The sequence below is a fragment of the Festucalex cinctus genome, chromosome 4 (assembly GCF_051991245.1).
Source record: "Festucalex cinctus isolate MCC-2025b chromosome 4, RoL_Fcin_1.0, whole genome shotgun sequence".
Classification (NCBI taxonomy): Eukaryota; Metazoa; Chordata; class Actinopteri; order Syngnathiformes; family Syngnathidae; genus Festucalex; species Festucalex cinctus.
Genome location: NC_135414.1, coordinates 612,007 through 639,920, shown reverse-complemented (window position 1 = coordinate 639,920; position 27,914 = coordinate 612,007). Strand labels below are relative to the sequence as shown.

At 42.9% G+C, this 27,914-nt stretch overlaps 1 protein-coding gene across 1 annotated transcript; it reads right to left on the bottom strand.

Moving 5' to 3' along the window:
* Positions 1–1,624: 1,624 nt before the first annotated feature.
* pdrg1 (p53 and DNA-damage regulated 1) lies at positions 1,625–9,099 on the bottom strand. Its single transcript, XM_077519599.1, has 5 exons — positions 8,811–9,099; positions 2,416–2,488; positions 2,272–2,346; positions 2,080–2,160; positions 1,625–1,919 (listed from the first exon to the last, which is right to left on the bottom strand). The coding sequence occupies exons 1-5, from the start codon at positions 8,919–8,921 to the stop codon at positions 1,837–1,839; spliced, it is 423 nt and encodes a 140-aa protein (XP_077375725.1). The 5' UTR covers positions 8,922–9,099; the 3' UTR covers positions 1,625–1,836.
* Positions 9,100–27,914: the final 18,815 nt, after the last annotated feature.

Here is a 27,914-nt window from a genome sequence, read left to right as displayed (position 1 = left end):
ACCTTTGACATATTTTCATTCAACGTTGTGTGTTCATGACTCATGTGTAAAGTATGTATGACTCATATTTTCATTCAACGTTGTGTATCCATGACTCAATTGTAAAGAATTTATGACTCATCTTCATGACTCATCTGTGGAAAATTACTGAGAATGAGTCTCAACAAGTGCGCATTGATATGAGGAGATGCGGAAGGACACTTACCGGAAGAAATCAGTGATATGACCCAAGGTGATAAAAAGTCGTCACCAGCTGGGATCGACGCCCTTTTTCCCTGCGATGTGGTCTGGACGGAGTGTGTTTACGAAGATAGGATTTACGGCTGTTGGATTTTAAGATTTTTTACGAAGGAACTTGGACTTGTAGCCGTGAATGGAATATTCTTCACTGATTGGGTAAAGTACAAAACTTTTATCAATAATGATGTATAATAGGAAGATATGAATGACTAATCGCGAGTTAGGGTGGGGGCCATTTAATACACTCTCATATCTTTAAATTATTTTTAGCCAAAAACATCTTATTGTGAATCAGGTCTTAAGCTTTTCCGAGAAATGATCAATCTTAGAAAGCTTCTGTAAAAGGTTTATATTATTCTTAATTTCCTGTTTTTATTTTATTTTATTTTGATTGATTTAAGGTTTTATTATTAAATGTGATTTTTATGATTTATAAAGGTTGTCTTATTATTGTCAATAAAATTGTTTAAAAGACAATCTTTGACTCAATCATTTTATTGTTTTGTCTTTATTTTATTTAGTTTTGGTTTTATTTTTTTTGGACGTTTTATAAGTCCAAGGTCATTTTATAAGACCAAATAAAATGATTGAAAAACTAATTGTGATTTAATTAGTTTGTTTGGTTTGTTTTAACTTTTATTTTATTTTTTGGGACATTTTTATAAGTCCAAGGTCGTTTTATAAGACCTTATTATTTGTCTTTGATTTTATTTTTATTTTTGGACGTTTTATAAGTCCAAGGTCATTTTATAAGACCAAATAAAATAATTGAAAAACCAGTTGTGAATTGATTATTTTATTTGTTTTGTTTTTTTTAATTTTTATTTTATTTTTGGACATTTTATAAGTCCACATTATTATTTTTTCCAAGACGGACAACAGCATCGGACTTTTGGAAGAAGGTAAGTGTATTTGAACAACCTCTAACCAATGCTTCCATCTGTATTAATAAGTCAAATACTCCTGCTTGATATGTAACAAATCCGTATGATCCTTACGAGGATTATTAAATGACTAGGTCAATAACAAATGCAAACAACTTAGAAAAGTGGAGCTGCCAATGTAAGTGAGGTGTTCAGATTATTAATCCTGGGCTCTGTGTGTGGCTATTCACTCAGGATTGATAGGTGGATGAAAACGGATTGGCCTCATGATAAGAAGACAGTGAACAAACCTAGGTGAATCCACTTTGATATATCGGCTTATCTAATTCCCGTCTCCTCACGTTGACGCCTTAGAGCTGGTGAGGAAAAAGGGGAATTTCTAACCCTTTAATTGGAGAGTCGATCAGGACATATTTCCCGATTTAAGTCCTGCGGGTAAGCGGAAGTTGACACATGTTACTTTTCCATGTTTACAGATACAATGAAGACATAAAACAAAGTGGATGCTAATCTACCTGTTTATTATCCTTTAAAAAAAAATAAAAATAAACATCGATAAGAGAATCGATAAAGAATCAAATGGTTAAGCAGGAATGAAAATGGAATTGCAATCATTAAAATCTCATAAATTCCCATTCCTAATCAGGATAGCACGTCATACATCTGCACACATGAAACTTAGATGTTTTAATGGTTTAGTTACGTTCTGATGTCACCATTTTAAGATACTCTTAATAGCTTTCCTTTCATCAGCGGACAGTGGTAAAAGATTGTAGCCTCTCAGTCCAGGCTTTCCTGGAAAAACAAAGCAAACCACCTGTCACATGCAAGAAAGCTCCTCATTGCTTTTCGTAAATAGAGAACAGCCTCTTTGTTGTCGATACTGTATTTCACCAGGTGAGTATAATGTTGTGGCAGATGTCTGTAAATGTGAAAATAGTGATGAATTTCTTACCTTGCATCTCATTGAAACAATTGAAATTTGCTTTTAACCCTTTGTGAAGATCATTTAGTTCGCTGTTCAGCTGTTCCTGGTCTACACATACAGTAAACAACACAAATCTCAGTTAATAGTTTAATTATTTCATATGTGGGACAAACGGTGATACATACATTTGACATTTACAAATGCTTGAAAAGCTTTTACCTTTCTGAATCATTTCTCTTGCCTTGGATTTGGGGAATCTGATGAACATATTTCCAAAGCAAACGTTCACCTTTTCTGCAAGTGACAGGAATCAGTCATTGCCATTACATATGGAATGAACTTTAAAATCATGGCATCACTAACCTGGACACACACCATTCTTCAGTGCATTCAGTGCTTCTCTGTTCCTGTTTCTCTTCATGTCCAGGTCAATTATCTTCGATGCAAAAACACATATCGTAAAAACAGAAGTGAAATAAGTGACAAAGAGGCTTTGAGTAAACTATTTCGACTGAATAAAAATATAAAAACTGGGGGGTTGGGTTGTGTTTATAAAGCACGGATGTAGGGGCTACATTAACGCTTTAATTCCCACCAACGAGAACTCTCGTCCTCCGGTCTCCTCCCACATTCCAAAGACATGCTTGGCATGTTAATTGGGCGCTATGAATTGTTCCTAGGTGTGCTTGTGAGTGGTTGTTCATCTCTGTGTTTCCCTGCAATTGGCTGGCAACCAGTTCAGAGTGTACCCTGCCTACTGCCCAGAGCCAGCTGAGATAGGCTCCAGCACCCCCACGACCCTTGTGAGGACAAGCGGTCAAGAAAATTGATGGATGGATGGATGGATGAGAACTCTCGTCATGTAAAAACCAGAAGTGGACTCCCGACGACGAGAATTCCCATCAATGGCGTTTTTAATGAATGGGTAATGATTGGGCTGGATATTGATTCTAATTTCCTCAATCGATTCGATTTCGATTCACAAGAGTTCAGTTTGATTCGATTTTGATTTTTTTCCCCCCGATTCAATTCAATCAGATAATGATTAATTGTGGAACATCAATTCTTCGTAAATATCATGGACATGATAAAAACTTCACAAGCATTAAATTCCAAATAAAATTTTGCGGAGACAGTAACTGGTTAAATTATTTAGTTTATTAATGGTTCTGCGCAAAAGGCAAATTGAGTTCGTAATATGATTCCCAGCCATGTCAATGTCTCATCCTGGATCGAGGTTTGGCGTTTGATAGTCATTGGGTCAGCGCTGGCCGGCAAAAGCGCACGACAATCTAACCCGGAAGTATATTTGGATAATGCACGTCTCCAGAACACGCAACTCCCCCACCCCACTCTCCCAATCCCGATTGTCATTGGCTAGCCGTAGCTGTCAATCAAAGCCAAATCTGAAAGGAGGTATATGGTTGGCTGGCAAGCCATGCTTTACTTTAAACAGAAGGCGCAAGTTTACGTGAATGACAAAGGATTTAAAAAAAAATAATTCTCCTCTCCCTGTCGCCCCTTTTGCTCACGAGCGCCCCTAGCATCTGCCTAATCCGCCTAATGGCAGGAGCGCCACTGTTAAAATGTTAAAACTAGACCAGATGCCATTGAAATTCTCACACACAGGACAAGTCTCACTGTACTTAAGTCACTGCATTTCCCAAAATAAATCAAGAATAAGCTGTGGTGCTTGTTGACATAATTCCCCCATGTACGCGTACGTATCGCGATACATATGTATCCCAATACATGATATTGAAGGCGATACGTATCCCGATATTTTACATTAACATACTTGCATTTTATAATAACAGTCATATGTATACCTAAAGGGTATGTTTATTATGAAGGATGACAAAAATGTTTTTGTTAGTAGCTCTTCTGGTTTCCCAAAAAGCGGCATGCCTGGTCTAAATGTGTACGCACTGCAGAGCAAGGAGCAGTTTTCACAGACACACAGGGAAAATGAGCAAATGAGAAAATGAGCCGATATGAGCACAAATATCAAAGTATTAAAGTTACAGCTCTTTACTGTGCTTATTTGAAATATTTGGGGAAATAAAAACAGCATTTTTTTCATGTTACACATTCTATTTCGATTTAAACAAAATATACGAAGATTGGTACATTAAGATACGTGCCACGTTATGTTTATAAGTAAATAAATGCTGATATTCTTTCTGGTTTTTTTTAGCAAGACTCTGTGTCCAATCACTGGTGAGCTATTTTTTGCATGAATTGAAGGCAATTAACTTCAAAGACGCTGCTGTTTTTGTTTTTTTGTTTTTTTTAGGTACAATGCAAGCTGCAAAGGCACCCGTGTCCCCTCTGCTCCCACTTCTCCTGCACAACTTCAAAGAGGCTGTACAGCCTTGCGCAAGCAACGCGTCGTTAAATGCCTCTTTAAAGTTAACATGCAATATCGATTCTGACACCTGCGTATCGATTAAGGGTGTCACGATTTCGATTTTTTATCGAAATCGATCGAAATTACGTCACGATTTCGAGCATCGAAATAGAAGAGAGGACACACGATTCGATGCCCCCCCCCCCCGCGCCCGCCGCCACCGCCGCCACCGCCACCTCCCAGGAAAGCAAATGAGACGCAGCCATTCAGCTACTAGCTAACGGCACTTGTTAGCTGACTTCTCCTGCAGTCATGATGGCAAGCGCGGACAGACACAGCAATGGTGCTTCAAGCCGCTCCCGCTTCTCTCGTCACCAGTTTGGAAACATTTTGCGTTCCCGGTGAGTTATGTCGACAACGTTCACGTTGTCGATAAAAAGACCACAGTTGCAAGATATGCTATGTGCGCGTACTGTACTCGGCCACGGTGTTACGCCCGGCTCGTCAAGGGGAAGGGAAGTAACACAATAACAGAAAATATAGAGTAGATAAACACGGGTCGACTTTAACATCTGAGTAGTTTTAATTGAAATTTCAGGCAGGGGTTTGACAAGGGAGTGAAAGTGGAAGGTGAACAAATAATAACCGCATTTGACAGAACTGACAGAACGGAGGAGAAACAACAATAACCAATAGGGGTATAATACACGGATACACAATAGCGTCGCGCTGGCACAGTCGTCCAATCGGAGTGTCGCGCTGGCACAGTCGTCCAATCGGAGTGTCGCGCTGGCACAGTCCTCCAATCAGAGTGTCGCGCTGGCGCATTCAAACTGAAGTACCATTATACGGGCACCAGCCGACACAAACACACACATACATACTAGGGGAGCGGAGCCGGCGGCGGGCCCGAGCCGCCAGCCGTCACAACGGGAAACACGACAAACATGACGGGACATTTACGCAGGCATCACAAAGATTTAGATTTATCAAATTCAACTAGAAGTGGGAAAACAACGGTCCAACCAACTATTTCATCCTCATTTACAGTGAAACTTCCACACACTTCAGCTCGCGCGAAACGCCAGATCCATAGGTCTATTTATAGCAGCAGACCTGCAGCCTTGGAAAACGCTGGATTCAAACATTTAATTAGTGTACTTGAACCACGCTACAGTATGCCCAGCAACTGTAAATGTTGGGATATAGTTTGTTCAGGCTGTATTTGTTCCATGACTTTGGATACAATATATTTTTTGTTGTTGTTGCACATTGCACATTATTTTAAGAGGAACGCACAGCACACTGTTGTAACCAAAAACAGTCAATAGATGGCAGGCACCCACTGTGACTTTTTGTTTTTGTTTTTTTATTTTTTATTTTACACTTCAGTAAGAACAAGACGGTTAACTTTATATTGTAAATAAATTCTTTGAATTTGATCATTCCTGCCTAATGTCAATTATCATATATTACATAAATTTACACAAAAATAATATGGAAATTGCATCACCTATATGTAGCCGATCTTTTGAAATAAGATTTACTGTACAATGAATAGAACCAATGATCATAGACTAGCCTTAGCCTACAGAAGCATATGCCTCTGTGTTTTAAAGTGGGGGAGCGAAAAAAAAAAAAAAAAAAAAAAAAAAAAATCGAAAAAAAAATCGAATCGTGACCCCAAAATCGAAATTTAAATCGAATCGTGGAGTTGGCGAATCGTGACACCCCTAGTATCGATACGTGTATTGTAATGAGGCCCGCAACGATATATTGTTGTATCGATTCTTTTAGCACACCCCTAATATATATATATATATATATATATATATATATATATATATATATATATATTAGTGCTGTCAAACGATTACAATTTTTAATCTGATTAATCACACTTTTAAATTTTGATTAATCACGATTAATCAGCTAAATTACTCGCGTATTTGCGTAATATAAAATAAATACAAAATACCGTAATATTTTGACATTAACACATTTTATTATCTGAATGTCATTTGCAAACATTGATTAAATGCATGTACGCAATTGCATGCATGCGTGTATTGCTCAAAACGTAACAGCATTATAACAATTGGGTGTAATTCAGCAATTAATTAAACGCAAATTACTTTTGATTTATCTAAAGGCCCGTCGGGGTGTTTTTGAAAGCGGAATTTACCACCGAGCACACCAACCGGAGTGACCCCGCTCATTTTGGAACAACAGGCGTAGGAAATGCCGTGCATTGACCTCATCACTGACCTGTGCAGCCTTCAATGTAATCATCTGCGGGATCGTTCAAGGCTCAAGTGCGGTCCAAAAAAAATAGTGCGATTAATCTGCGTTAATATGGGATGATCAATAAACCATGCAAAACTTTAGTGTTGATGAAAATACACCTTGAGTCTGATGTACAGTGTTCACTCGTTTTCCGCTGGGGTTAGGTTCCAAAAAATACCTGAAATTCGTGAAGTTGTTAGCACCCCACAAGTCATATTGCACACGCTTCACCCCAACTTAAAATTTTTGCAAACATAAATAATAATTTATTATTAGAAAGTCTGTTTGGTCCAAAATGAGCTTACATATTATTTTTTTTATTTGTCTTAATATTTTGAAATGTTTAAACTTTTTTTTTTGCTTTGAACAAAAACATTATCGTTTTGAATAGGGATGCACGATAATATCGGTGGCAGATAATTATCAGCAATTATCGACCAATTTGACGGCAAACAGATAAACCAGATAATAGAGAAATCAGCCGATAAGTATCGGCAATTTGATTTCATACAGATAAACCAGATAATAAAGAAATCCAGTAATAATTATAGACATGCCAAGTTGATTCATTTGTTGTGGTTGTGGCACATATCAATAAAATTAAGCTTCATGGTGCTTTACATACATTGAAACATTGTGCAAAGTTTATACAATGTTTCAATGTATTTTTTTGTCTTATAGGAGGACTCGAAAGTATATTTGTATTCAAGTTAATTTTGCAAACAATTATTGGCTTACTTATCGGTTATCGACATCGGCACTTCTAAATTATTGGTTTATCGGTATCGGTTGAAAATAGCATTATCGTGTATCCCTAGTTTTGAATAATCGTGATTTCAATTATTACCACAATAATCATGATGATTATTTTTTTCATCATCGAGCAGCCCTACTATAATACGCACACATTCAAATATACATTTTATAGTTGTGTTATATTTTGAGTTGGCTGGCCTGCTCTCATTATTTGTTTGTTGCAGCTGCTGTCTGTCCCCTGGGGGGAGGCATGACCATCCAAACACCTGTTTTGTGTTGTGTTGTGTTGTGTTTTGTGTTGATTAGTCTGCCTTTGGCAGCTGAGTACACCAGTTTGTTGGACTAATCCTCTTGCTGATCCACTTTGCCCAACTCGTCTCGACCTCACCTTTGATTCCCGTCTCGCCTCAATCTTGTGCTTGTTTGATTTTTTTTTTTTTGGGGGGGGGGGGGTAAGTATTCCTGTTTCGGTAGTTTTGATTCTTGCCTTTTGCAAGCTCTTTCCTTTCATTTGCAAGTGTACTATTTTTGCAGCTATGTTTTGGAATAAAATTCGTCAAACTTGATTTCCTTCCCATGTTTTTGGGATCTGCACACTTGAACATAAGATGCACTATCACTATCTCAGAAGAATCAGAACAAAACCTGCAACTCTCACTGCTATCTTTCCAGAACCTTCCCCCCTCAATATTATCGTAAATTGGATAAATCCCATGTATAATTTAATTTCAAACGATATTTTAAAATATTACTCGTAATTATATACGTGGTACAGTTACAGCAATGCGTCACAAGCAGGAAGCTCGCAGTAAGAACAACATCCGGGTATTCCGTCCGTTCAATGCTTTTGCTTTTGCTTTTTGCGTTTCAAGACATCACGAGGACGGACAAGAATGCGTATTGAGAAACGGCCAATAACCACAACTACATCATGCATGTCGGACTCCGAGCATCGTTGCCCGCTCAGTTTGCCGGAGCCCACACACAGTTACCGATCTATACAAAATGTGCAATAGATAAGAGTGCCAACAATTTTTGTTTCATTTGTTGAAAAATGAAGCTGATGTTGAAAAATAAAATCGACCCTCGGCCCACCGCCTATAACTGTTATTTGGTACCGAACTAATTAGATAAAGTTTCACGTCACATTTAAAAAATCCATGGCTCGGTTGAACTGTGCAGCCCACACAAGAATTTCCGTTCGTAGGTATTTAACATTTACGACTGTTGGCCCTGCTGAGCGTAAACAACATCCATTTTTGCATTTTTAACTTGCGTCTCGCAATAAAAAAAAAAAAAGGGAAAAAAAGTTTTAAATAGCTTATACAGTGTACCTGTTTTTTTGTTTTGTTTTGGGTTTTTTTACCTGTTGTTTGGTTGTCAGGACATCTTCAGTTGCCTCCTCTACCTCTCTCAATGTATCCAAAACACGGTGATATTCCGAATCCATGGCTGTTTCCAAATTCAGGATCGACATATTTAGAAATATGCTCAACTCCCACGGTGAGGGCTACATGAAGCCTGCGTCAATGCTTGGACGTAAGGAAAATTATGCAACTTTCTACATGTAGCGCACCCTTGGCGGCGCAGGCCGTTGACGTTCGGCTAAACGATTGGTGGATGTTTTCCGGGAGGGCAAACCCGTGCATGCCAGTGTAAATACGCTATCGGTGACCCCAGCACGATAGGTGACGCGCATGCGCAGAGGATCGGCCATCTTGAAACGCCAACTACGGCAAATCCAGGGGTCCAAACAAGTTCACACGCGCAAAAGCAGACATTGCGAAAAGTACAGAATTTGTGTAGGTTTGCTTTCGTTTATTTTAAATTAAATTAAAGCAGTTTTGTAACCAAACATGTCTTGTACGAAAGGTAGATTTTGACACATATTGTTTTGGAGCCATATTATAGTGCTTTTTTGTTTTTGCTTCTCTTCATGTGATTTGTGGATTTGACCGCATGGTGGCGCATGTGCCCCAGAATTAAATGAAGCACGGCATTTTAAAACACACACACCGCAGACTTCTGTAAAGTGCAACAATGCAGACTCATATTTATTTTAATCATAGACCAACAAACGCGTTAAATACGATACAAATTAAATTACTGGTAACACAAAATAGATATGACAAGGATTAGCGTGCTTATAATGTTATTAACTGTGCCACGCAATGCATTCGGGGAACAATATATATGCAAAACAAGTCGATTTAACACATCCAGCACTCAGTGTTGCCGTATTCCATTTGCATTTGTATTATTTTTTGGAACAGTATGATAACAATTGAGCTCCGTAATTTAGGGCTGGCACACAAATAGCAGAAATCTACGTATAATTGACGGCAATCGTTTTAAACTTATATACCGTTATTTTACCGGCCCACTTGGTAAAATATTTTTCCTTCATGCGGCCCCTGAGCTAACATGAGTTTGACACCCCTGGTCTTAACCCTTCCTAATGTCCTTGCAAACCCTTCAATTTACTATAGCGTCTTGACATCGTTGAAGCCACAGGGCGGCTATCTTACTCCTCCCATCTTGCGAGCAGACAACTGTGTATTGCTGCATTCGAGAATGGTCGGAAGCAGTGTTGCCACAGTTACCTTGAAAAAGTAACTTAGTTACTTTACTGATTACTTGGTTTTAAAAGTAACTAAATTGCGTTACTGATTACTTGATTTTAAAAGTAACTAAGTTAGATTAAAAGTTACTTTTTTAGTTACTTTCAGCAGCTGCCGATAACACCATCTCAACATAAAAATAATGCAGTAGAAACGGAGTTCCAAATACTTTATTGAAAGTGCATTTTTAACATGAAAATAAAGTTTTTTTTTTATGAAAAACAAAATAGGCAGTCTCTCTTGACTTCTTGTAACGTAAATACTTTTTATAAAACAAAAAATAAAAATCTATCCAGGTTGAAAATGAAAATCCCCTAAATTCCTCTATTGTTTGTTTGTTCCGCTATTCCAGTGTGTACACATGTACCAGTTTAAATATTTATTAGTAGTTATTGACAGTTATAATTGTTTTTTGGTTTGTTTGTTTTTTCTCTTCAAAATAAGGATCAGGAAAACAAAAGGTTGATAATTTAATGTTAAATATAAATATTTAACCTTTAGACAGACACCAACACAATTAAACAGAATATTTGCACATTGTGAAGTATTTCAGAAACATAAATTTAAGACATGAAATAAACCTACCGTCCAGCCAAAAGAAATATGAAGCCACCTTATGGAACAATAAATCTATCAAACACATTTTAACCACTTAATATATGCAAAAATATTTCCAAAAGTTCATTTCCCTTTTTAATCAACAATTTTTGTATTTAACAATTGTTTTTTCTTTTGTCATCACTTTCATTTTTGGTTAATGTATGACATCTTTTTTTGTTTTTTTAATCTGAGACACGATGATGACCACAGAATCACTACTGTTTATATTTTGTTTTTTGGGCTGTCGTAATCGCGGGCACGTCTCAGTTCTCCTATCTGCTGCTCATGCTAGTTGTAGACATTGACAGGGAGCCACAAACTGAGAAATGAGATACTTGCAGTGTGCTTTTAGCTTAGCTGGTGTGTTGGCTGTGGGACATACCTGTGTCGTTTGAATCCATGCATTGGATCGTCACGGGAGTTATTCTTTTTGGCTCGCGCGCAGTACCAACGCCGGCCCGGGACATACAAGTGCACCGAGAGGACTCGATAGCCATGGGAAATACAGAGATGTACGGCACCGGCTTCTGCTAACTGTCTCCATTTGTATGTTGTCACTCGTTGCGCGCGCGCGCGCCGTGTCGCGAGCACGGAAACACGGAAGTAGCTTGAATGGTGATGCTACTGAAATGTAAACAAAACAAGTAGAGCACGGCGCAGAACTCTTGCTATTGTTATGGAAACCATAAAGCCTCATTCGCAACCGATACGGTCGTTTAGCTCCCCTTGACGAACGATGGTTCGGTCGAATCGTTTTTTTGTTCCACCCCTACTGAAAACGTAACTTGTCTGACGTCACTCCCCCTGGCGAGAGGGCGGAGACGACCTCATCCCATAATGCTTCACGGACCAGTTGAGGATGGAAATAAATTATTTTTTTTACCACTTTTATGGTCCATAATGCACACTTTTTTTGTTGTGTTGTGTGCCTGTTGGTTAATAAAACTAGTAGTAAAAGTATCATCACTTTTGTTTTGAATGTGCAAACCATTCATGACCAGACCATGGCTGAATTCAGTGTGGTGATCAATGACTTCTGCCTCATCTTCGTAGTTGTTTGTGACTGTTAACAACAGTGAGATAGTTTGCCTTCTTCATGAAAATGTGGAGTAACGCATTGATTCTCTGGACAGTAACTTTAATCAGACTACTTTGTAGAATAAAGTAACGCGTTAGACTATTAGTTACTTTAGAAAGCAACTTTTTTGAGTAACGCGTTACGCGTTGCCGTAGACTTACTGTAAGTATAACAATGCAGACTCACTATAATGCAATGAGGTCAAAAGTAAAATGTTCATCTTATAGGATTTAAAGTTAGTTACTTAAAAATGCATCAATAATCAAATTTTTTTTTCATGTTTTTACGAACGCGCACTGTCGCGCAGGCATATAAAGGTATTTGTTCTAGTGTTGTTGCCGTAGTTACCGATCCAAGATGGCCGATCTTCTGCGCATGCGGGTCACCGATCGTGCAGGGGTCACTTACCGCTCTTGACAGGGTGGCCAGACGTCGTAGAGCTGAGAGTTCTAATTTTCAGTGATGTGTCAGCGTCATGCGCAATCCAAAATCTGATGCTGGTTTGTCCGCCTTTTCAGCCGCGTTGAATTTATTCGTGATGAACGAATCGGGTCATTTGAACGGCTCTTCAATGTGAACGATGGGAGCCGAGTCTTCATAGAGGGTTTTCACCTTTTTGTCAACATATCCCGCAATCCCATGCGGCTCGCCATATTGGTGGGAACACCTCCTTTTGTTCAAGTACGGAAACGGTATGCAGGTGAGTGATTCCTTTCTGCGTGTATTATTATTTCCCCCGTGGACTCGCACCGTATGTGTCGATGGAAAAATATACGGAGACCTTGAACAAGCAGGCGAGTGCATAATATACTAACAAGTTATGCAATTTGGACGGTACAAACTATAAGGGACCGGATTACTGCCCCGAAGCACTAACCAACGTAACATATCGATCTTGTCATTTACCTAATTTTCCACGCAAGCCCATTTTGTGAGCCTACAAACCATTTGTTTGGTTTCATTTCACACATTAAGCTGAAGAGTGACCCAGAAGGAAAATGGTACTTTCCATACTGTCGTGAAGGACGCTTAGTTTTCTCAGCATCACGAGAAACCTAAGCTACACTGATGAGCCTTGGGGAGATGAAACATGTTTAAAATTTCATCCACTCCTGAGTAGGACAGTGATTTAGAATGGACACTAAAGAGTCTGGCCTTTATATAAAACTACATTTAATGTAAAAAATAGTATACTTCCCAATTAATTGTAAATTGACAGATTTTTTTCACTTTGTACAGACATTACTTTTATTCTTTATTTTATCATATTGGACATTGATATTTGTGTTTAACACACTATAACAATGGATATTATTCTTGGGCCTCTAAATTGATATTAACACAGCATTTTTAATAAGGTAATAAACTGAAATGATAATCATCTTACTAGAAAAATACGAGATGCAAAAATGTATTAGGGCATCGTAATTAAAGCGTCTTATTGGAAAGACTTTACTGTAATAGTAATTTTCTGTGAGTGTGTGTACTGTTTATTTTTATTTTGTTTAGAACAATGTGTGGCCAATATAGGATAGGGGTTGAGCGTGGGTGAGGGCTCACGCAAGGGAGACTGAGCCAGCCAGACCTGTCGGCATGCTTGGGTGAGCAAAGACATACAATGGCCTTGCTCCCGAGCAAGGAGGGACAAATCCCTCAAAGCCATGTTACAAAACAATGAGGCCTCCTCCATTTCGTCGTCCGCCAATGCGGCCGAAGAGCAAGCAGGAGATGAGCCTGTGCGTTGGCCAAGCGCGCAGCGCGCTACAACTGCTGCGTTATATGACTTGGATATCAGTTCATCTGTCAGGCGCCACTGAAGGTCAGGGCATCTGGCGTCCTCTCTCAAGGCTTCCTCAGCGGAGACGATCAGTGAAGCTACAGAATACTCCACCTTAGGCATACGTTCTAGTCTGGTAGGAGTAAGGAACCGCATATTTGTCAGAGCAAGTCCATCCACAGGGAGCCGAGGAAAAACACTTGGGTTGAGCAAGCAGGCCTGAAGGTCAGTCAAAGACAGACAAAATTCAGGGATCCAAAAGGACTCTGATGAGTAGTCCATCGGAGTGAGGCCACACTCGGTAGGAGGCTGAGAAAACACAGACGGGTCCATCTTAAGACGTCGGAAAGCGCTGAGCATAACCTTCTGCACCACTTCCTCACTAGCTGAAATCTGCTCTGAAGGAGGAGAAGTCGGGGCCGAGGACGCAGAGTCCTCCTCATCAACCCCGTCCTCAGCATCCTGGAAACAGACTGCAGAGGCCGCAATGGAGATTGCATCATCATCGACTATGTTAGCCGGGGCGGCCAAGTGGGGGGTTGCATCCGGCATGTCCACATCGGCCGCAATCCTCATCTCCACCGTTTCCTGCGACATGAAAGGGGTTTGGCCACTCCACTGAGCTTGCATCGCTCTCATAGTCGCTTCCAAACGCCTGATTTGAGAGGCCAACTGCGACTCAGTCCGGCTTTTGCGGTCTGCTGAGGCGCCACATCGGTCGACGTTGTGGCCACAGGAGGATGGGTTGCTGCCGCCGTGTCAGTTACTGCGACCTTCTTCAGGCAGGAAGGAACCTCCAGAGTGTTTACAACGAGCAGCGTCATCCATAGCAGCCCCCAATCGACACGCAGTCAGTAGAGTGCGTGTCGATATGCTGCTTTGATGTTAAAATTGATATAAAGCAGGGCTCTACACTAACTTTTCCACGACACAACACAGGATTTGGTCGCATCATTTTTTGTGGAGGTGTAGCTGTTAGGAGTTCGGCAAAGCCGAGTAATTTGGATCCCAAAGCATACAAACAAAAGGAGTTTACCAAAAGGTTTATTCAACACAAAGCGCACGCAACACGTGGAATAAACCAAAAGGCACTGCAACTGCACGACGCTAGGTCGGCCTCAAAGTACAACGCAAAATAACTTCTTTACAAGTTACACAAAACAATGTACTTACTCTAGTAGGTGTAAACGTGAAGGACACAACACGAGAGTACATAAAATACACAAACACTCAGCACAGGCAGCTGATGGGCACATGGGAGAAAGCAAACAATCCTTTGGCACCAGCAGATTGCTGCAGCCAGCCTTAAATAGCTGCTGATTGGTGACAGGTGTGATTCCAGAGCACCTCCTACTGCTCACTAGTACACTGCACTAGAGGGAGACAAAGCACACCAGAGCACAGACCTAACAGTACCCCCCCTTTAACGGACACCTCCAGGCGGCCCACCAGCCTTATGCGGATGGAGAGAGTGGAAATCACGCAGAAGCGACGGATCAAGGATCCAGGAGCGGGGGGGACCCAGGAACGCTCCTCAGGACCGTAACCCTCCCAGTCGACCAAATATTGCACCCCCCGACCCCTCTTCCTGGAATCAAGGATAACGTTAACAGTGTAGACCTGCTCACCATCGACAAGGCGAGGAGGAGGAGGAGGCACCGCCGGAGGGCTCAAGGGGCTGGAAGAAACTGGCTTGAGCAAGGACACGTGGAAAACTGGATGGATCTTCATAAACTGAGGAAGAATGAGTTTCACAGCAACTGGGTTCACCACATAGTCAATAGTAAACAGCCCAATGTACTTCGGACCCAACTTCTTGGCCCCACCAGCCAGGCGCAAGTCCCTAGCAGACAACCAGACCTTCTGCCCCGGAGAATAGGAAGGGGCCGGCCTCCGGTGGCGATTGGCAAGGAGACTGTTTCGTGCAGCAGTACGAGCCAGAGCCGCCCTCGTGTCCCTCCAAACCCGGTGGGCTCGTCTCAGGTGAACCTGCACAGAAGGAACAATCACCTCATCCTCCTGCGAAGGAAACAATGGAGGCTGGAAACCATATGCTGTCATGAATGGAGTGGAGCAGACAAGGGTCTTGTGTGCATACTCCACCCAAGGCAGAAATTGGCAAACCCTAAAAACCTCTGCAAGTGCTTTCTTGATCTTGGAGTCGGCCACTCGACCACCGCTTGTATTTTGGCTGGATCAGCACAAAGTTGACCGTTCTCCACTATGAGTCTTAGGAACTGGACTGACGCCGAGTGGAACTGGCATTTTTCGCCTTCACATACAAGCGGTTCTCTAACAAATGTTGCAAAACCATCTTAACATGCTGGCGGTGTTCTTGCAGATTCCTGGAAAATATCAGCATATCATCTAAGTAGACGAAACAGAACACATTCAACATATCCCGTAACACGTCATTGATCAGGCACTGAAAAACAGCAGGTGCGTTGGTTAGGCCAAACGGCATCACCAAGTACTCAAAATGGCCAAGTGGAGTATTGAACGCCGTTTTCTACTCGTCTCCTTCTCGCATTCTAATCAAATGATAGGCACTGCAGAGGTCCAATTTAGTGAAAATTGTAGCAGCTTGCAATGGTGCAAAAGCCGAGTCCAACAAAGGGAGAGGATATTTATTCTTAATTGTTATGTCATTGAGACCCCGGAAATCTATACACGGTCGAAGGGTTTTGTCTTTTTTGTCAATGAAAAAGAACCCTGCGCCAATGGGGGACTTGGAGGGACGAATTAACCCTGCGGCTAGTGAGGACGAGATGTATTCTCGCAAGGCTTCTTGTTCTGGTTTGGAAACTTGGTACATCTTAGACACAGGCAATCGAGCGTTGGAGACCAACTCAATGGTGCAATCATACGGGCGGTGAGGAGGCAAGGATTTGGCACGGCCCTTGCTGAACACTAGTTTAAGATCATGATAGTCAGAGGGTACGTTATCCAGGCTAATGGGTTCTGATTCTTTTTTAGATTGAAGAATTGGAATGGCAGCGGACTGCAAGCAGTGTGAGTGACAGAATACACTCCAATTCTCTATCCGTGGCTTTTCCCAGTTGATATCGGGATTATGGAGTTTCAACCATGTAAGACCAAGTTCGACTGGAGCTAATTTACAGGGCATCACAAAGAAACGTCGAGATTCAACATGGTTACCCGAGAGCCGTAAGGTCAACGTGGCTGTAACCTGTGTAATCTCTGCTAAGAGTTTACCATTGAGGTCCAGTACCCGCCTAGGCTTTTTGAGACAGAATAATGGGCACTTAACACATTCACTGCCAGCCCAGCAAAAAAATGCATCATTTGACGTCTTTTTCCGTCAATGGCAGTGAATGAGTTAAGAGCCCCCACCACACAGTGGTCCACAAAACAGTCATCAGCCCCAGAGTCTATTAATGCGGTCACCCTTAAATTGCCACCGAAGCCCGATATTTCGCCCTCCATTTGCAGTCTCTGTTCGCTGTCACAGTTTCTTAGTTCATCTGGAATCGAGTCTTCATCGAATAACTCACATGGCTGGTCACTATTGAGATGACTTTGTGCAGTAGATCCGTTCCCGCTGCTAGGACGCGGCGAAGACGTGTTCTGGAGTCGAGGAATCGCTGTACAGGCCGCCACCTGGTGGCCTGATCGACCGCAGTATAGACACAGCCTCTCCCACATCCGTCTCTGTCGCTCCACGGCCGTGAGCCGCCCCCCACCGAGTTGCATAGGTTCCTCTGTTGTAGCAGCAGGTCTCAATGGCGCACCTGCAACGGGTTCCCGGAGAGTGGCCATCCTGGCCATCGGACATCCAGGAGAAGTGGTTCCAAGAAATGGACCACGTTCCTCGGTTCGCTCTCGTTCCCTCAAACGATTATCTAGTCTTATGGCCAGTAAAATTAATTCCTCCAAGCTGGAGCAGTCATCGCGGGTGGCCAGTTCATCCTTAATTCTGGGACCAAGTCCCCGCCGAAAAATCCCACACAGAGCGGCCTCATCATAACCGCTCTCTGCTGCCAAAATTCGGAACGTGACCGAATAATCGGCGACCGATTGTCTCCCCTGGCAAAAGTCCAGCAGACGGCTACCTGCCTCCTTACCCTTGACTGGGTGATCAAAGACTCTTTTAAGCTCAGTTTTGAAAGTTGAAAAGGAGGTACGGATAACGGGGTTGGAATTGCTTACTACCATTGCCCATGTAGCTGCCTTATCGGTAAGCAAACTCATCATGTAAGCGACTTTTGACTTATCTTGTTCATAAGTGTTGTGTTGCTTGTCAAATATTAACGAACACTGGTGAATAAATTGACAGCACAACCCAGGTTTACCCCCATAGCGGGTCGGGTGTGGCAAGGTGGGCTCACGCAAGTGGGGTGCAGGGGTTGTTAGTCCCACCGGGATGTTAGAGGGTACGCCATCTCGTGGAGCAACTTGCTCTAAACGAGAAGTTAACGAAGTCATATGGTTAGTTAATGCAGCAACAGCATCCGTTAACTCGCGTATTGACTGCTCGTGTCTACCCACGAGCTGTCCTTGACAAGCCACCGCATGTGATAATTTTTCAGTGTCTGCGGGATCCATGTTGGCCAAAGGATTCTGTTAGGAGTTTGGCAAAGCCGAGTAATTTGGATCCCAAAGCAGACAAACAAAAGGAGTTTACAAAAAGGTTTATTCAACACAAAGCGCACGCAACACGTGGAATAAACCAAAAGGCACTACAACTGCACGACGCTAGGTCGGCCTCAAAGTACAACGCAAAATAACTTCTATACAAGTTACACAAAACAATGTACTTACTCTAGTAGGTGTAAACATGAAGGACACAACACGAGAGTACATAAAATACACGAACACTCAGCACAGGCAGCTGATGGGAACATGGGAGAAAGCAAACAATCCTTTGGCACCAGCAGATTGCTGCAGCCAGCCTTAAATAGCTGCTGATGTCTGATGGGTGACAGGTGTGATTCCAGAGCACCTCCTACTGCTCACTAGTACACTGCACTAGAGGGAGACAAAGCACACCAGAGCACAGACCTAACAGTCGCATGACCGTTGGCATACGCATGTTGCTAGATTTGCAAAATATTTCATTGGAGCACGAGGTTTGCCTGCAACAGCAGTGGCTATCAAAACAAGTCAATAAATTCGTAGAACTTAACTCATGTCAACACTAGCATTTAGCTCAGTAAAAGTCAGTACTTTTTTTTTCTTCACCTGCTCCTCGGCCGATGTTCCCCTGACCTTTTCATTTGTATGCTGTCTTCGCTCCGAATTTCTAGATTTCACCAGCTAGACAGCGAGTTAATGACGTTCCAAATAACCAGACTTCGTTTTCCTTTTGTGCTGTTAATTTGAACAATGGCCTCTGACCATTACCCTCTTTAGGTCGTCGTAAAACTAGAAAGAGGTTTGAGAAACAGGTTTGCCGTGCTGTCACCGAGCCAGCAAGCCTCGGGGGGATCACAGCACCAGTCAAAGGTATGAAACCGGACCTTCTCAGCAAATGCGTTCAGCTACTGAGACACAAACACTGATAATAGGCAACAAAGCCTTGTTTGGTGTTTAACGTCTGTGCAGCAGAAAAAACACAAAGGTTCTGTGTTTTGCTAATGACATGGTGCTGGACATTTCTGAAAAAGTCAACAAGATTGCTACTGACTACCCGACTGTGAGATCGATTGTGATTCACACGGGAGCATTCGATGTGTTGAAAAAACAGTCAGAGATACTGAAGCAAGACTTTATTACCCTTCTACACAAGATGATATGCCTAAACGCAGAGGTTTTTCTGAGTGGTCCTCTGCTTACTGTCAGACCAGATGAGCGTTTCAGTCGGATTATGTCACTCTCGAGATGGCTGAAAAGCATCTGTGCTTCTTACTCAGTGAACTTTATTGACAATTTTTCTATGTTTTGCGAACGTCGCCATCTTTTCCAACGCAATGGGATTTATCTCAATAAGCAGGGAGTCAGATTACTGACAGCAAACATCTTCCATAGCGTGCGTCACTGGACGCTATGTTCCCAATACAAAGGACATGAAACACAACAACCGATAAGAAGAGGGTCTGGTGAGGCTGGCTCACTATCTTCCACTCCCTGCCCTTCAGAACAGATTGATTAAAAATGGAAATTTCTTACATTATCTGCAAGTTAAAAATATGGTTAAGAAACAAATCCCAACACTTCAGGATACGCTCCAACTGCCTGTCTTAGCTAAAGATATTATAAAGCTTTCTCCAACAACAATAAAGAAAATATCAAAAATATACAAGTTATTTTTATACACAAATAAAACGTATTTACCGACTTTAAAATGGGAAAAGGACTTGTCTATAGTTCCGGAACCAGACTTTTGGACCCAAATCTGTGAAAATGTATTTAAAATGACCAAACAGGCAAATTTGCAACTTATCCAATATAAGATACTTCATAGAACATATATTACACAATATATGATGAAAAAAATGGGACTCTCTGACTCCGACATTTGTCTCCAGTGCTCACAAAACACTGCCGATACTTATCTTCATGCTTTATGGTCATGTACTCCAGTGCTGCATTTCTGGACTAAAATCTTGGAAAAGCTCGCTGATATATTAAACTGTAGGCTTCCTTTATCTCCAAGATTGTGTTTACTAGGTGACTTAACAATAACTGAGCTACCATGTAAACAATCCCAATCTATATTTATAGCCCTTACTATTGCTAAAAAAAATAATCCTTGTCAATTGGAAAAATAAACAATCTCTAAATATCGACCACTGGTTAAACTTACTAATAAATTATATCTCAATGGAAAAAATCTCTGCCTTAAATAAAAATCAAGCATCAAGATTTAAACAAATATGGTCTATGTACATAGAATATTTTAATCTTAACTCGCAACTTAATCCTGCCAAGATTCTGCCTGTTAACGAGAGCCACCACATCGTTACAACTTCTGTTTTCGCTGCTTCTGTATTTGGTATTTTGTATCTGATTGTTTTTATTTTTATATAGTCAGGAACCTAGTTGCTGCTAGTGGGCTCGAGCATACCACACTATACGACACTATACTCACTAACTCCTTAAGATTTATTTCTAGTGGGCACTAAGCATCAACACTTGGTGTTACTGCATGCTAATTAGTCAGGGGGGTGGTTCTGCCCCCCCGTTGTCTGCTCGGTAGCGGTTGCGTCTTGGCCGCTCCCTGGGCCCCCTGTGGGGTGCGGTGTTGGGGTGCTTTCCCTGGTGCCCGGGGCGGTGCCGTCCCGGCGCGGTCCGCTGCTCCGTGCCCGGCGGCGCGGTTCGGGGCGGGTGGGCCTCTGGTGTGCCCCGTGGCTCCCTCTCCCCTCCCCCTTCCTCCCCCCCGTCGCCTCTCCCTCCTCGCCTACTCCCGCCCATCCTCCTCTGCCTCCCGGTCCCTTTTCCCTTGTCGCCCTCCCTCCTCCTCCCCCCCCTCCTGCCCTGCAGCCGCCCTTTCGCCTTCTTGTCGTCTTCCCCCCGCTTCCCCCTCCCCCCTTCCCTGTCTGCCCCCCCCCCCCCCCCCCCCCCCCTCTCTCCCTGGGCCTGGGGCTCCCTCCCCGGCCCGGGCGTCGGGCTCCGGGGGCCGGGCGGGGGTTTGAGGCCTGCCCCACCCCCTGTAGAACTCCTGGCGCCCCGGGCGGGCTCCGGTGGCCGGTGGGCTGTCCAGTAGCCCTGCTGCGCTGGCGGTCCGTCTATTGTGGTGCCAGATGGGTGGGGTGGTTGGGGGGGGGGGGGGTGCTGGGGGGCGGGCGTGCCACCTACACCCGCCGGGTTGGGTGAGGCCCCGCTGGTCGCTCCTCTTACTCACTTCACTAGTTTTGCACTATACACTTTGTAAATATACACATAGGGCACACAACACATTTCTTGGTGGGGTGGGGAAGGGTGGAAACACCGTCTTCACCCTTCAACTCCCCTCCAATTTTAATGCACTTCATGTCCAAGGGGAGGGGTGAGTTGGGGCGGGGAGCCATCAGAGGGGATGGACTGCAGTGCCTGGCAGCGCTGTGGTCCCCCCCATCTGTGTCCCTGCCCCACCACTTTGTCCCTCCATTTCCTTTTTTAATGCACCACACATATACATATTCATTTTTTGGGGGGGATGCGGGTGTGTCGGAGTAGGGGAAATTTTTTCCCTCTGCTCCGACTCACCTGCTCCCAATTTTAATGCACCACACGCACACACTTGTATATACACTGGGTGGGGCCACATTCACGGTGTAAGGGTAGAGCTCGCCAGTCGGCGAGCTGGCGGACTCAGTAACAGGGTTAGGTGTCACTAGTACGCTGGCGTGACGACCGGGGCCTCTCCCCACCGGGCTCGGTGTTCTGGTGTTCCGCCTTTTCCCCTGGTGCTTCCTCCTCTGCTTCCCCCCTCCCGCCGCTGTGCTACTCTCGCACAGCTGGAGGTGGGGTGGGCACGTTTTCCCTCTCTGCGCTGCTGCCCGGTGCCGGTTTCCGGGGGTGGCGGGGGGGGGGGGGGGGGGGGGGGGCTCGCGGGGGGCCGGGTTCGCGGGGGGGTTGGCGGTCGTCGGTGGGGGGGGGGCTTGTTTGGGGGGGGTGGAGGTATGGGTGGGTGGGGGGTTGGGTGTTGGGGGTCGGGGTGTGTTCCGGGGTTTGGGGGCCGGGGGTGGGGGGGCCTGGGTCGTGGCGGGTGGCGGGTTTGGGTGGGGTGCGGGGGGGTCGTGGGGGGATGGGGGCTCGGGACCGGTGGGGCGCTGTGGGGGCCCGCTGGGCCTCGTTCTGCGGCCTTGGGCTCGGGGGTGTGGGCCGGGGCTGGAGCGGGGGTGTTCCGGGCGTCTGGGTCGGCTCGCCGACCGGTGTCCACTCTGGTGGCTTGGGGGTGGCCTTGGTGCTGCCGCGGCCTGGGGATTTCGGGGGGGGGGGGGGGGGGGGGGGGGGGCGGTGCTCGCTTTGCTGGACCACGGTTGACGGCTTCTTTCTTTGGTGGTGGTCCTTATGCATGCCAGATCCGTCGCACCAGCATCTACTGAAACTCAACAGAAGTAGCCTCTCCCTCCCACAGCCCCTTGAATCAGTGGGTGCTGGTGTCTGTGGATCTCACTTTGCTTTATCTATCCTTCCCTCCTTCCTCTCTTTAGTTTTTCCTCTGGTCACTTGAGATCTCAATTTATTGGAAGTTTGAGGTTTCTGGGGTTGGCATAAGACTCTGGTTTTGTAACCACGCAGGAGGGGTTTTGTTGGTGCTGGATTTCACTTTGATGGATTGGATGTACTGGCTTCTATGGATCTCACTCTGCCTTATCGATCCTTCCCTCCTTCCTCTCTTTAGTTTTTCCTCTGGTCTCTTGAGATCTCGCTAAATTTGCTGGAATTTAGAGGCTTCCGGGGTTGGCGTAAGACTTTGATTTTGTAATCATGGGGAAGGCAGGAAGTGTTTGGTCGGTGCTGGATTTCACTTTGATTTATCTTTCTTTTCTCTTTATTTTTTTCTGACCTTTTCTCTGGTCTCCTGACCATTTAAACCTCACGACTCTGGCAAGATTCTGAAGTACCTGGTTAAGGCGAAGGGTAATGGGATATTTATAAGGCTTTAGGTGAATTAATGAGTATAAATTTATACGCATTTGCACGCACACGCACGCACGCGCACGCACGCACGCAAACGCACACACGCAAACGCACGCACGCAAACGCACGCACACACACAAAAAAAATAAAAAAATAAAAAAAAAAATAAAAAAAAGAAAAAAAAAGAGCAATGATGATAAGACGTTGAATCGGTAAGACTACCGAATGGAAAAAACAAACAAAACAAAAAAACAGATTGATTTGTCCTCATCTGCCCACAGTCCAAACACCGACCATCAACCTCCCCTGCTCCCGAACGACGCCTGCCAAACATCACCACGACCACCACCACCAGTTTCACTACCAGATGCACCCCTGCGCTGTTCATCGCCCCCAAGCGACGCCTGCCAGACATCGCCACTACCGGATTCACTGCCAGACGCACCCCCGCGCTGTGCACCGCTCCTGAATGACCAAATGACTGACTCGCCATCGAGTCTCACCAATAGGTTGAGCAATCTGGTCAATCTCTCCATACAGCTAAATAAAAGTCTCTCCAAGCAGCTGTCTACTGATGACAGTTTGCCCATGTTCCCCCCAAAGACGCTACATTCAGCTATCTACTAATCGTCTGACTCCACCAAGCCTCACCAAACAGATCCCCACCTGCCGACCTCCATCTTTGGCTATGGAGAATCTCAACTACAGCTCGGTCTGATATGCTTTGGGTCCAGACTACATATACAATATAAAAAATGTGTGTTCCCAGAATAAGTCAGGACCCAAGGAAGCTTGTAGCATTCCTGTGATTACAAGAAATAGAAAGTTGGCAAAAGAAATGAGAAGAAATAAGTCAGAAGCTACAAACCTAGTCAGTATAGCTTGTCAATCTCTGACTAAACCAGTGTCTCCGATTACCACTGTGAGACTAGCGCTACTAAATACAAGATCACTAGTTAACAAATCATTGTTGATTCATGACATTATTATGACATATGATCTTGACTTATTTCTCCTCAGTGAATCATGGCTAACAGAAGGTTCCTGCAACACTGTTCTGAATGAGGCAACACCAACAAATTTTAGTTTCATGAACAAATGTCGTAATGGCAAAAAAGGTGGTGGTCTTGCTGCCATTTTTAAATCTCTATTTCAGTGTAAAGAATTTTTATTGGGAGGCTTTAATTCATTTGAATATCTTAGTCTTTTGGTAAAAGGTGAACCAAACATCGTCATTGTCATAATTTATAGACCTCCAAAACAAAAAGGCAGATTCATGGAGGAATTTGAAGAAATGCTGTCAGTAATTTGTACCGACTATGACTATCTGGTCTTAACTGGAGACTTTAACATTCATGTTGACAACAACTTGGATAAAAATACCAAAGAATTTTGTAATATACTTGATACTTTTGGTCTCTCACAACATGTAAAAGGTCCAACACACAATCAAGGTCACATTCTTGATCTCGTCATCGCTAAAGGTGTTGACATTTTATCTGTCGAGGTGAAAGATCTGGCTATTTCAGATCATTCCTGTGTGTTTTTTGAATTACAAACAATCCCAGAAATTGTTTATGGAATTAATGGCTGCATCACCAACTGTAAATGCAGAGACCGTTGATGAACTTCTGGATGAATTTTCACCTCAAAAATCTCAAATGTTTGGATGCTGTTGCTCCTATTAAAACTAAGAACATTTCATCCCGAACTAAAACACCTTGGAGGCGTGCTACCAACATAATGACTTTGAAATCTAAATGCAGAAAAGCAGAGCGAAAGTGGAGAAAAACTAAACTCCAAGTTCATTTTGACCTGACAGACAATGTCTTTGTCTTTTTAACCAAGAGTTAGTAATAGCTAGACAACAACACTTTTCTGAAATTATTAGTAGGAACCTCAACAATACACGCACTCTATTTGCCGTGGTTGAAAAACTCACAAATCCACCAAATCTAACAGCGCCAGAACTCTTCTCAACAGATAAATGCAATGAATTTGCCTGCTACTTTAGTGAAAAAGTACAATCCATCAGGTCAAACATTGTTACAAACCAGCAAAATAACAAAATGATGCAGCACTTAAAATCACCTAGGAATAATTTAATTACCATGACAGAATTTGACTCAGTGGATCAAAATACTGTAGTAGACTTGGTTCAGTAATTGAAACCTTCCACGAGCTGTCTTGACTCAATACCATCTGGCTTTTTCAAAACCATTGTGAAATCTGTTCAGATCGATTTACAACAAATAATTAATTGCTCACTTCAATCAGGTGAGCGTCCTAAATCTCTGAAAGTAGCTGCCGTCAAGCCCATTCTAAAAAAGAGAACACTGGATGTCTCCCTGCTAGCAAATTATAGACCAATCGCAAACCTTCCCTTCGTAACTGAAATAGTTGAAAAAGTGGTTTTTAATCAACTCAGCAATTTCTTGAGCTTAAACGGACTTTTGGATAAATTGCAGTCAGGTTTCCGACCTCATCACAGTACAGAAAGAGCTCTGATTAAAGTACTGAACGATATAAGATTGAGCACTGATGTAGGGAAGGTTTCGGTGCTCGTCTTGTTGGACCTCAGTGCAGCATTTGACATGATTGATCATAAAATACTGTTAGACAGGCTGGAAACCTAGGTGGGGTTAAATGGAACAGTCCTTAAATGGTTCAGGTCCTATTTGGAGGAAAGGAGTTACTTTGTGACCATTGGAAATTTTGAATCTGATCGAAAGGCCATGACATGTGGGCTCCCTCAAGGGTCAGTCCTTGGACCCCTGTTGTTCAGTCTGTATATGTTACCTTTGGGTCAAATGCTTCAGAACGCCGATGTTGACTATCATAGTTATACAGATGACACACAACTGTATCTATCAATGTCTCCAAATGACAGCAGTTCTATTAACGTATTGTGTCATTCTCTAGAGCAAATTAACAACTGGATGAACCAAAATTTCCTTCAGTTAAACGAAAACAAAACGGAGCTCATTGTTTTTGGCAATAAAGAAAAGAGGATTGCTGTTAAAAAACAGCTTGAGTCAGTGTCTTTAGAAACTAAAGACCAAGTTCGAAATCTTGGGGTACTAATAGACTCAGACCTGACCTTCAGCAATCATATTAAATTCATCACTAAAACAGCCTTTTACCAGCTGAAAAACATATCCAGACCGAAGGACTGCATGCTTCAAGCAGACCAAGAGAAGCTTATCCATGCTTTTATCTCCAGCAGACTAGATTACTGTAACGGTCTTCTGGCTGGACTCTCTCAAAAGAACATGAGACAATTGCAGCTCATTCAGAACGCTGCAGCTCGAGTTCTGACCAAAACAAAGAGATCAGAACATATTACTCCAGTACTTAAGGATTTACACTGGCTCCCAGTCAGCTGCAGAATCGATTTTAAAGTTCTGCTACTCGTCTAGAAATCATTAAATGGTTTAGGTCCTGAATATATCCAAGAAATGCTGATTGAGTACAAACCCAGCAGGGCTCTTGAGGTCTACAGACTTGGGCCAACTAGTGGAACCCAGAGTTCGAAGCAAACATGGTGAAGCTGCATTTAACTATTATGCTGCACACAGATGGAATAGGCTGCCAACAGAAGTGAAGTCAGCCCCGAGTGTAAATGCTTTTTAAATCCAGGTTAAAAACTTTGCTTTTTTCTTATACCTTTGATTAGGGACTTTTAAACAGCTTTAATGAAGTGTTTTTATTATTATTTTTATTTTTATTTTTATTTTTATCATTTTAAACTTCCTTATGTTAATTTTTTTAAAGTTTGTTGAATAATGTTTTAAGATTGTTAGTTTGTAACCTATTTTCATTTATTTTTCTTCCTCTGAATGTTAACTACTGTTTCTTGATGCTTATGTGTTGTCTTTCCTTGTGTTAAGCACATTGAGTTGCCTTTTGTATGAAATGTGCTATACAAATAAACTTGCCTTGCCTTGCCTAGAAAATAAAATAACAATGTAATATTAGCTAACTATATATGACACTTTCATGGTAGTAGCTAGTTACATTGCACATTCAACAGTCTCTAATTGTCCTAATTAACTAAAATAAATCTACAGTGTTTTTATATTGACATCGCATGTACTTACGGACAATTCTCGTCCAAAGCAACAACAAAAATAAAATCCAACAGTCTGCGTAACAATGAACATGTCGGCGTTGCGTGCTGCCACATTGGAGTGGTGTTACTCAACAAAAACATTCAACCTCACAACAACAGGAGGGCACTTAAAGACTGCACAAATACAAACTAAACCTTCTGAATGGCAGAATAATCTGTATCGTTTGATTTGGCACCTTCCGCGGGCCCTCCTTTACCACCATCATTCTCCTCCTCATTCTGTTTTAGAAAGTAATCCGCAATAGACTGCTTCATTTTTTTTTTTAATTCACTGCTGCTTTTCCCTGAGCCCCACACGGCATGCTACCACACCACAACCGCCTCCATTGCTTTTCCGTTACAGTCGGTGCACGGCCGGAAGGGGCTGGATCATTTGAACTCTCCAAGCCAAGCTTGCATTCCCCAATGGGTGTGGATCTGGCATAACATTTCACGAGTGGCAAGTCACGCCAACATTGAACCATATTTACAATTTAACATGGACCGCCATGGATGAAATACTGCGATTCACGACCGGCTCATTCCAGCTTACAGGCCATGTGACCTATTGACCCAAAACCAATGTTGCATCATAGTGGCATGTCTGATAGAGGATGCACAACTTTTATTTTTTTCATTTTAGACCTCCACTTATTTTTAATAATTTTTTTTCTGTAAATATTACCTTTTAAGCTCAATAGCTACCAGGCCATGTGACCTATTGACCCCAAATCAATGCTGCATCATAGTGGCAT